General features: G+C 44.0%; 1 protein-coding gene across 4 annotated transcripts in view; it reads left to right on the top strand.

Moving 5' to 3' along the window:
• LOC115144999 (breast cancer anti-estrogen resistance protein 3-like) overlaps positions 1-12089 on the top strand; it is an 81629-nt gene that overhangs the window by 35421 nt on the left and 34119 nt on the right. For 2 of the 4 annotated variants that reach the window (XM_065003095.1, XM_065003092.1), the window contains one exon: positions 219-576. In XM_065003095.1, coding sequence (XP_064859167.1) covers positions 219-576 — 358 coding nt within the window. Of the gene's footprint in view, positions 1-218; positions 577-6439; positions 6773-12089 lie in introns of those variants that run through there. The other 2 variants (XM_065003094.1, XM_065003093.1) reach the window with 1 other exon arrangement.

Below are 12089 nucleotides of genomic sequence, written 5' to 3'. Positions count from 1 at the left end.
TTAAGAGGAAAGGCACGCACGTAAATGTTGCCACCCATCTTGTGCATCAGCAGCACCTGTTTACTGTCCCAGACACCACGTCTCTGTGATATTGTCACAACAAGGAGAAAACACAGTCGTCTGCGATAACCAGCCTTATATAACCTCTAGGTGGAAGTAGGTCCTCAGTCTTCCTGCCATCTGTTCTGATGTGTGTCTCTCTCTTTCTTCCCTCTCAGAGCTGAGGATGATGGCGGAGGGGAAGTTTGCCAGTCTGCCCAGGAATATGCACATGGGCGTGGGCAGCAGGCAGTGTCCCCTGGCCTCCTCCATGGACCTGCTGACCTCCAGGCCTGCAGTACCAGAGCTGCCCCCAGCCGGATACCACAGTGTCTCCATCCATGGCACTCTGCCTAGGAGGAAGAAAGGGTCCCCAGCCCCTGCCCAGGGCCCTGCCCGCTCCTGGGACATGTACAGCCACATGGGCACCCTTCCCCACCCGGCCCGCACCCGCCTGCCCTCCTCGCCACTCATTCACAACATCATAGAGGAACACCAGCCTTACCATACAGGGAGGGAAGGCCGCTCTGCATACAGGTACAGACACACATCCTTTAATGCTTTAGGACTAGTTTACCTTGGCAGCAGCTAATAGGAGTCCTAATAAATACTAAATACTACATTTTCCTTTGTTCATATCACGCAATCTAAAAGAAAGAGTTATGTTTTGTAAAATAAGACACTTAGGGGTCGCTTTTCAAAGCTACTTGAGTACTGTGCTGCTATCACCCCCCTGACTGACTGAGACTACTTCACTCTGAAATAGTGTCCCAGCTCAAGCGTCTGTCATGGTAAGCAGGTCAACTGAGATCTAATCCGTGAGCAGCACATGTTAGCACTAGCCTCTCTGCTACTGTCTGTCATATCCCTCAGGCCCTGTTGAGTCACTGCATTGCAGCTTCACTCTGGCCCCCTCTAGATGTTATCCGGGGCTTGGGCCTTCCTCCTCCCCACAGCACCTTGCACTCACTACTGAAACACAACAGTGTCAGACTGCTGATAGGGCTAGCTTGATCTCAGATAACACAGAAAGTGAAGGTAGAAGTTCCACAGCATCAATTCATGTGATTAGCACAGAAAGCTCTGTGGGCAGAGACATAATAAAACATACACACATCTCACAGAGATGGAGTGATGGGAAGGCTTCTGTTTAGGGTGATATAAACCACCCAACACAACAACAAAGCTTGTCTCTAGTTGAGAGATATAGGCCCAGACAGCCCTGGCTGTGAGTTAGATCCTGTGTGGCAGAGTCTCAAAGTGGCACTCCAGTCTCCTTTTCACCTCATTTAACACCTGATTTACTTAACAAAAGGCACATCTCAATAGGTTGTCCAGGCAAATCATTACATAGCACAAGTGTGGGGGGGGGCTTTCATCTTTTGTTCTCTATTGCTCCTTTAATGTTCCTTAAGCAACGGGGAGTCCAATGACATCATGGATTCCCATCAGACCAACTCATTGAATGCCCTACTCCTTGAAGTATGCAGTTGTGTAAAAAAAAATATATATATATATTTGGCTCAAACATTGTTTTTACCCTTTAGTGTGTGAAAGTAACTGTATTTATACTTGGGATGTCGCTTTTTAACAGTAAAGGTTTTTTTGAAATCACTGAAGGATGTCTTTATGTGACACTGTAGACCAGAGCAACCCAGCAGCGTGGGACAGAATGAAACACAGCCCCCCTCTGTAGACACGCTCTGAGCAGGCAGATAGAATACGTCTGGGCCTGGGGGGAGGAAGTGGGTCGGGGTGCGCGGGGGGTGTTAATTAGAACTGAAAAGGCTGCGTCCATCCCTTGACATTTGAAGGTTATCTAATATTGGTCTAGTATAACATCCCCATAAAGCTGGTGAGGTTAGTGAAGGTAACAAAGGGAAAGAGAATAAATTAGCCACTGGTTTCCATAACAACCTCCGTTCTGGCACTATGGGATATACACAGTGGAGGTGAAGAGGAGCAACAAGGGTAGAGGACTGTCTGGCGCAGCAAAGCGAGGGAAGGAGGGAGAGAGAGAGAGAGAGAAGGAGGGAGGGAGAGATGGTGAGAGAGGGAGGCAGAGGAGGGTTAGAGAGGTACTGAAGAGAGCCCTGAGGTGTAGTGTCTTCTTCAGAACATTGCATGTCCTAATATTTATATATTTATTTTACGTTTAGGTTTGTCTGTATTGTTGTGAATTGTTAGACACTACTGCACTGTTGGAGTTAGGGACACAAGCATTTTTGCTACACTCGCAATAACATCTGCTAAATATGTGTATGTGACCAATAACATTTGATTTGAACAGGGGATCCTGTGGCATTAAGGACACACACTACAGCTGGACTATGGGCTATCCGATTGTGGCTGCTGCTGTAACTCTAGACACTGATGTGGGGACATGGATGAAGGCTAACAGAACACTGTAAAAGCTTTAGTTCTTAGGGACCCATTCTGCCTGCACTGTGCTGCCTGCTACAGGACAGGACTGCGGCCCCATTGTGTCTATCTTAAGGCCACTGGTTGACTGGTTGTGGCTGGCTAGAGGGGGAGATTTCAGGAATACTCAAAGGTCTTTGTCCTGTTCTGTTCTGAAAAGATAGGTCTGTCCTTAACTTCAGATGGGAGGATATGCCACTCTATCATCTCTTTACATGGAGATTACATGAGTGAATGACCACTTCATTTCTGCTCACTGACTGAACTACTTGGCTAATTGTTGTTCCATGGATATTGTACATGTTTGAAATAAACCTATGTTTCTTTGTGCTGACCTGTTAGTCTCCCTGACTGTCTGTTGACCCTTGCCCCAGACAGTGCTCCATCCTTCAGTGACACGCTACTTAATCAGTGTTTATTCTGTATCAATGACACTATCTGGATTGATCCACAAAGGGAGACATTTTTCAGGTGACCCCTGACCTCAGTCTGTCTGTGTGCGTATGTATAAGCCAGATAGCCCCTATAACCCAGGGCTCACTCACTCTGCTCCAGGGAGAGATAGACAGTTCTGGCTGCGGTGTGCCTGCAAATCCTTTACGAGTTGGTCTCAGGTTGAGCTGGAGAGGAGATTTACAGCCTCGTAGAGGAGATGAAAGGGCTGATTAAAGTTGGAGCTGGCCGTGAGCTCAGAATCTAGACTGACCTGAGCTTCTCTGTTTGTTCCGTTGAGAAATGGGCTGCTGCTGAGTTTGGGCCAGACCCCTGTATGGTAACAGGCAAGGCTGGAGAATGGGGAACAGTGGTGAAGGTTAAAAAAAAGAGTGTTTTTCCAGATATCTGACTGCCAGGGTCAGTTCTGAATAAACCACTCTGATCCAAAACAAAAACATGGAGCTGCAGCTGCAGTCTGTACAGTACATTGATAGGACCATGTGGGTAGGCGAATAGACATCACACACACCACATTCTTTCAAGGAACGTATTGTTGTTTTTCCGGCCATGCCAAGGCTATCCTCAGGATCACAACAGAGATAAATCATGATGCCAGGCCTCGATCCAGGAAAAATATGCTATTGTTATGATCAAATCATGCTGTGGTTGGTTAGGTACAGTGAACCTTCAATTCCAGTATCAAACACAGCCACAGAACAAACATTTACTGTACACCATCATTTGTATTGATTGGCTGTCAGTGTGTTTGTAGTTCTGTTTATAATGTTCACCCAGCCCAGACCATCAGGTGCTGGTTCTGCTTTTGGAAGGCTGCTGCTACTTGTCCTTCTCCCCAGCTGAACCAGCCAGCAGGAGGCTGAGGGACAGAACATGTTCTATCTGAGGGGACACACACCTGCTGCTACTTGTCCTTCTCCCCAGCTGAACCAGCCAGCAGGAGGCTGAGGGACAGAACATGTTCTATCTGAGGGGACACACACCTGCTGCTACTTGTCCTTCTCCCCAGCTGAACCAGCCAGCAGGAGGCTGAGGGACAGAACATGTTCTATCTGAGGGGACACAAACCTGCTGCTACTTGTCCTTCTCCCCAGCTGAACCAGCCAGCAGGAGGCTGAGGGACAGAACATGTTCTATCTGAGGGGACACACACCTGCTGCTACTTGTCCTTCTCCCCAGCTGAACCAGCCAGCAGGAGGCTGAGGACAGAACATGTTCTATCTGAGGGGACACACACCTGCTGCTACTTGTCCTTCTCCCCAGCTGAACCAGCCAGCAGGAGGCTGAGGGACAGAACATGTTCTATCTGAGGGGACACAAACCTGCTGCTACTTGTCCTTCTCCCCAGCTGAACCAGCCAGCAGGAGGCTGAGGGACAGGATCAGACACAAACTACTTGTCCTTCTCCCCAGCTGAACCAGCCAGCAGGAGGCTGAGGGACAGAACATGTTCTATCTGAGGGGACACAAACCTGCTGCTACCCTGTAAAATAAAGAGATTTATCCGACTCACCCTGGGCCAATCATTCACACCCCTTCACCTCCCCCAGTTTCTCCTGTATTAACTATTCCATGGCCAGATGGTCACTCAGTGTGAGTAGTATATGTATGCATTTATTCATGAAAATGACTTCAATAAGATGACTTGATTGAAGTTATTTTGTGCCCCGTAGAGTGCTGATTCACTGTATTATACGTGTAAAAGTTGAGGGATTTGCCAATAGAGTCACACTGCCCCTTGAGTCAGTAATGTGCATGTGCCTTAGGCGTCCAGAACAACCTTTGACTCCTCTGTAGGGCTGAGGGAGTGTTGCATGTCAAGTGCCCCTCTCTCTGTCAGTCAGTCAGAGAAGGGGAGGTTGTGTGCGGGAAATCCAATTATATCCAGGTCGTCTGTGTGTGACCTGGCATGTCCTTGTCCTTGGCTTGACTGAGATCCATTTGAACTTGAGGTTTGAGGAAAGTCCGTGGTTTTGTAGGGTACACATTTTCTCTCTGCGAAACGATGCAGCGGTGGTTTGGCTGACACTCAACCGCTCAGAGGGAGAGGCTCTTTAGCTGGCTTGCGGCCTCGCTCATCCTCTTTCTGTGAAAAATAATCAAATCTCCACTATGCCTCCCAACATCTCTGTTCTCTAGCCTCTCAGACCCAAGAGGTTGGGGATATACTGTATGTCCTGAAAGATACCAACGCGCAGTGAACTGTATGATATCACCGTACTGTGAACTGTATGATACCACCTCACTGTGAACTGTATGATACCACCTCACTGTGAACTGTATGATATCACCGTACTGTGAACTGTATGATATCACCGTACTGTGAACTGTATGATATCACCACACTGTGAACTGTATGATATCACCACACTGTGAACTGTATGATATCACCGTACTGTGAACTGTATGATACCACCGTACTGTGAACTGTATGATATCACCGTACTGTGAACTGTATGATATCACCGTACTGTGAACTGTATGATACCACCTCACTGTGAACTGTATGATACCACCTCACTGTGAACTGTATGATACCACCACACTGTGAACTGTATGATACCACCTCACTGTGAACTGTATGATACCACCGTACTGTGAACTGTATGATACCACCACACTGTGAACTGTATGATACCACCACACTGTGAACTGTATGATACCACCGTACTGTGAACTGTATGATATCACCTCACTGTGAACTGTATGATACCACCACACTGTGAACTGTATGATACCACCACACTGTGAACTGTATGATACCACCGTACTGTGAACTGTATTATATCACCTCACTGTGAACTGTATGATATCACCTCACTGTGAACTGTATGATATCACCGTACTGTGAACTGTATGATATCACCTCACTGTGAACTGTATGATATCACCGTACTGTGAACTGTATGATACCACCTCACTGTGAACTGTATGATACCACCTCACTGTGAACTGTATGATACCACCGTACTGTGAACTGTATGATATCACCGTACTGTGAACTGTATGATATCACCGTACTGTGAACTGTATGATATCACCTCACTGTGAACTGTATGATATCACCGTACTGTGAACTGTATGATATCACCGTACTGTGAACTGTATGATATCACCTCACTGTGAACTGTATGATATCACCGTACTGTGAACTGTATGATATCACCACACTGTGAACTGTATGATATCACCGTACTGTGAACTGTATGACATCACCGTACTGTGAACTGTATGATACCACCTCACTGTGAACTGTATGATATCACCGTACTGTGAACTGTATGATACCACCGTACTGTGAACTGTATGATATCACCGTACTGTGAACTGTATGATACCACCACACTGTGAACTGTATGATACCACCTCACTGTGAACTGTATGATACCACCACACTGTGAACTGATTGGGATGTTACCTAACACTGTAGCTGTAGTTGTTGAGTAACAAGGCCAGCTCTTTATTCGGAGGGAGTGACTTCAGAGCTGAACCAGCCAGCGCAGCAGCCTGCCTGTGTTGTGTTGTGTTCCTCTGAGGTGGTGTGACATACAACCACCCACTCACCCTGCTGAAAGAAAAGCCAGGTTATTGTGTGGGCTGACATGAAAGAATATGCAGAGGAGAGAAAGTTAAGTTCTCCAAGTTCAGTGAGTAGATGAGACGCGGTCGTACAGAAGCTAAATGGAGAAAGAGCTGAGAGGAGCTGTTTAAGAGCTAGTGGCCGACGCTGAACTTCTCAGGATGCAGCAAACATCCTCTTTCCAGTTGACTTTATTCGCCACCGTATTTCCTGCTGCATTCACGCCCTGTTCAGAACATTAGGGAGAAAAGGAAAGACCAAGGGCCATCAAAGTAGTTTGGTGAGTTACTTTTAGATCGTAATCTTACTGTAAATTCTTTGGTTCGGATACCTGTTCGCTTAGCCAACATTTTGTATGGAATAAGGGGCAACATTCCACTGTTTTCTATTCCACAGAGGCTCTTCTTAAAACACTTTTTTGAACACATATTTATTAGTTCCAAATCATCAATTACAGAAATACATGGATTTCTTTATTTCCACACATACCCCACCAACCCAAAGAGACAAAAGCATAACAACCAAACATTCACAGACACATTTCTACTAATAAAAATACATAAAAAGTATTATATTCAGTCGTAGATAATGCAGATTACGCTTCGACTATAGCCAATATTCACCTAATATTCACCTTCCAATTCTTCTAAAATATCACTGGTTTGCAAAAAGTCACAAAACAGATCCCAAATATCATGAAACTCTGGGGGCTTTCTTTTTCACTATATAACTACATTTTTCAAGAGCCAGGATTGACATTAATTATTTTAAGTGAGGGTGAACTGACATACTTTCAGTGCAGAGCAATTGAAAGTCTAGCTTGTAATAGACAGAGATCAACCATTTTCTTCTCTTTCCTATGTAAAGAGAAATTCCCTGGGTAAAGATTTAGGATGCAAAGTTTAGGGATTAATGGTATTGGGGTAGAGGTAATCTCAGAGATATAGTGCAGTACTGAGCTCCAAAACGTTTGTATTTCAGCACATTCCCACAGGCAATGATACAAGGTGCCTACTAAATGCATGTCACATTTAACACAGGTCTGGGATATTAGGGTCAAATATGTGGAGCTTAACAGGTGATATATGTTCTCATTATCAAATTGTATTGCAACAATCTCAGGCAGGTGTTTATTGTCTGTATCTGAACTCTAGAGCATATCCTACCCCTGTCCTCTGCTGAAATATCTTCCTGCATCTTGTATCCACTGTATCTGAACTCTAGAGCATATCCTACCCCTGTCCTCTGCTGAAATATCTTCCTGCATCTTGTATCCACTGTATCTGAACTCTAGAGCATATCCTACCCCTGTCCTCTGCTGAAATATCTTCCTGCATCTTGTATCCACTGTATCTGAACTCTAGAGCATATCCTACCCCTGTCCTCTGCTGAAATATCTTCCTGCATCTTGTATCCACTGTATCTGAACTCTAGAGCATATCCTACCCCTGTCCTCTGCTGAAATATCTTCCTGCATCTTGTATCCACTGTATCTGAACTCTAGAGCATATCCTACCCCTGTCCTCTGCTGAAATATCTTCCTGCATCTTGTATCCACTGTATCTGAACTCTAGAGCATATCCTACCCCTGTCCTCTGCTGAAATATCTTCCTGCATCTTGTATCCACTGTATCTGAACTCTAGAGCATATCCTACCCCTGTCCTCTGCTGAAATATCTTCCTGCATATCTTGTATCCACTGAAGTCTCTTACTATCAGAGTTTATGAGTATCTACCATTTTCCCATATAATGACTCTCCCATAACAGACTAACAGAGAGAGTTTCTAAAGTGGTCAAAGGACGTTGTAGGGAAGATTGTTTTAGACTGGAAAAAATACATCTTCTCAATTGTAAGTATTTGGAAAAAGGCTTTTGTGGTAAGCTACATCTTTCATTTATTTCTTCAAATGACAAGAGCCCTTTTTAATTGAATAAATCCATTACTTTAATTAACAATACCATTTCTTGGCCATTCTTTAAACCCCAAGTCATTTTTATTAGGTGTGAAATTGTCATTGCCCCAAATTGGTGTAAAACTGGATAATACAGGGGATTCGCCCAGATATTGCTGTTCTTCAGGCCACATAGTTAGGATGTTTTTAACAAAGGGATTAGTAGTATTCTTCTTTAGCTTCTTAAAGGGAGCAGAGTACAAATATCCATGCAGAGTTAAGCCTTTTGTGGACAGCATTTCAGTCTGCAGCCTGGGTAAGTATGGTTTCTTGGAGAACTAAAACATTGCAGCCCTAAGTTGTGCAGACCAGTAATACCACTGTAGGTGTGGAAGTTGCAACCCCCCTCTGTCATAGGGCAAATAAAGAAGAGAAAGTCTAAGCCTTGGTTTTCTGTTGCTTCAGATCAAATTTGAGAGTATCTTTCTGATCTTTGTGAAAAAATAAAGGTGGTGGAGCCAGAGGAATTGATTGAAATAAAGAAAGAAATTTGGACAGAATATTTATCTTAATCATATTTATTTGACCAATAATAGATATAGGCAATGATGTCAATCTGTTGATGGATTCTGTTACACTCGTTACCATGGGTTCATAATTTGTTGAAGTCAATGAGCCAATTTCTGGTGTGATTTTAATACCAATATATGTGAACCCTTGTTCTGTATTCACAAATGGATGCTGTACAACTGGATTCAGTCTCTCTTGCTTGTTGAGGAAAAGGATAGAAGAGGTTTAAAGTTGTATTAACTTTAAATCCAGAAACCTGACCAAAGTTATTAATTATATTGGAGAGGGAAGAGATATAATTCTTTAGATCTGTTAAGAATAAGAGGGTATCATCGGCATACATGTTCAGAATCCAATGTTTTAATTCCACTAATTGACGGGTGGGACCTTACTGCAATGACAAAGGGTTCTATAGCTAAAATAAAGAGTATTGGACTGGCCGGACATCCTTGTCTCGAAACCCAAAAAAGCATAAAAGGTTGTGAAATCAAGTTGTTAGTGGCAACTTCTGCAGTGGGGTCGGTATATAATATCTTAATCCATTTACGGAAGTAGTTCCCAAACCCAACTCTCTTAATTAAGCACTTCAAATAAATAAGACCACTCAACTCTATCGAATGCCTTCTCTGCATCATGTGAGAGTATGACAGTATCAGGGGACCCTTCACATGTGCACTATGTTTAGTACTCTCCTCACATTGTGAAAACCTTGACGGTTTTTCACAAAGTCATTTTGGTCTTTGTGTGTTCGAAATGGGAGCACTCTATCCAATCTCCTGGCTAAAGCTTTAGCAATCATTTTTGAGTCAGAGTTCAGAAGAGAAATCAGTTTAACTTTCACATTTTGTTGGGGATTTATCAGGCTTCTGTATAAGAGTGATTAAAGCACTCCTTAGAGAGAGGTGGAAACAACCTTGCTGAGAGGATTCAGCATGCATATCCAAAAGTGGATCTGGAAGTTTGTCTTTAAATATCTACTAGGAGAATCATCTGGACCTGCCGCTTTACCTCCTTCATATTAGAAATAGCATCAGATATTTCAACACCATTCAATTCCTTTCCAGATCCAATTTTGTGTCTTCTGAAATAGAGGGAAAATCAAGACCATCCAAAAATGATGTCTGATTAGTTAAGTTAAGATTCAGAGTTGTAAAGTGTGTTATGTAGTAGGAAGCAAATGTTTGGTTTATTTCTACAGGATCCATTGATAATTGTCCTTGGAAATTAGGAATTCAATTAATGGCTTAATGCACCAGGCCAGCAATTCGCCATGTTTTTCACCTTGATCATAGAAGGACTGTTTCAGCCTCGTTAGGCTGTTTGCAGCCTTTGAGGTGGAAAGTTCTTCATACTGAGCTTTAAGAGTAAATAATTCTTTGTTTACTTCTAGTGAGGTATCCAAAAAAGCTTCCCTCTCCAACTCTCTGATTTTGCTGTCCATCGCTCTCATTTTCAGATGTAATTTATTTGATTTGAAACTGGTAAAACTTATAATTTGCCCCCTAATATAGGCTTTGAAAGCCTCCCATCTGGTACTCGCTGACGTTTGGTCAGTGTTCAATGTAAAATGTACATCTATGTGGACTCCAACATAATGTAAGAAGTCTCGGTCCTGTAACCATCTGGGATGCAAACGCCATCTAGAGGATCCTTTTACTAGTTTTGTATCCCTCAATAGCCTCGGTTTCTCGGATGACTGCCTTGCCTGGTTCACCAATTACTTTGCAGACAGAGTTCAGTGTGTCAAATCGGAGGGCATGCTGTCCGGTCCTCTGGCAGTCTCTATGGGGGTGCCACAGGGTTCAATTCTCGGGCCGACTCTTTTCTCTGTATGTATCAATGATGTTGCTCTTGCTGCGGGCGATTCCCTGATCCACCTCTACGCAGACGACACCATTCTATATACTTTCGGCCCGTCATTGGACACTGTGCTATCTAACCTCCAAACGAGCTTCAATGCCATACAGCACTCCTTCCGTGGCCTCCAACTGCTCTTAAACGCGAGTAAAACCAAATGCATGCTTTTCAACCGATCGCTGCCTGCACCCGCATGCCCGACTAGCATCACCACCCTGGATGGTTCCGACCTTGAATATGTGGACATCTATAAGTACCTAGGTGTTTGGCTAGACTGCAAACTCTCCTTCCAGACTCACATCAAACATCTCCAATCGAAAATCAAATCAAGAGTCGGCTTTCTATTCCGCAACAAAGCCTCCTTCACTCACGCCGCCAAGCTTACCCTAGTAAAACTGACTATCCTACCGATCCTCGACTTCGGCGATGTCATCTACAAAATGGCTTCCAACACTCTACTCAGCAAACTGGATGCAGTCTATCACAGTGCCATCCGTTTTGTCACCAAAGCACCTTATACCACCCACCACTGCGACTTGTATGCTCTAGTCGGCTGGCCCTCGCTACATATTCGTCGCCAGACCCACTGGCTCCAGGTCATCTACAAGTCCATGCTAGGTAAAGCTCCGCCTTATCTCAGTTCACTGGTCACGATGGCAACACCCATCCGTAGCACGCGCTCCAGCAGGTGTATCTCACTGATCATCCCTAAAGCCAACACCTCATTTGGCCGCCTTTCGTTCCAGTACTCTGCTGCCTGTGACTGGAACGAACTGCAAAAATCGCTGAAGTTGGAGACTTTTATCTCCCTCACAACTTCAAACATCAGCTATCCGAGCAGCTAATCGATCGCTGCAGCTGTACATAGTCTATTGGTAAATAGCCCACCCATTTTCACCTACCTTATTCCCATACTGTTTTTTTATTTTTTATTTATTTACTTTTCTGCTCTTTTGCACACCAATATCTCTACCTGTACATGACCATCTGATCATTTATCACTCCAGTGTTAATCTGCAAAATTGTATTATTCGCCTACCTCCTCATGCCTTTTGCACACATTGTATATAGACTGCCCATTTTTTTTCTACTGTGTTATTGACTTGTTAATTGTTTACTCCATGTGTAACTCTGTGTTGTCTGTTCACACTGCTATGCTTTATCTTGGCCAGGTCGCAGTTGCAAATGAGAACTTGTTCTCAACTAGCCTACCTGGTTAAATAAAGGTGAAATAAAATTTTAAAAAAATAGAATAATGACACAGGAGAATGGTCACT

The sequence above is a fragment of the Oncorhynchus nerka genome, linkage group LG17 (genome assembly GCF_034236695.1).
Source record: "Oncorhynchus nerka isolate Pitt River linkage group LG17, Oner_Uvic_2.0, whole genome shotgun sequence".
Lineage (NCBI taxonomy): Eukaryota > Metazoa > Chordata > Actinopteri > Salmoniformes > Salmonidae > Oncorhynchus > Oncorhynchus nerka.
Note: the sequence above shows the minus strand (reverse complement) of the source record. Positions and strands in the feature narration are given on the sequence as shown.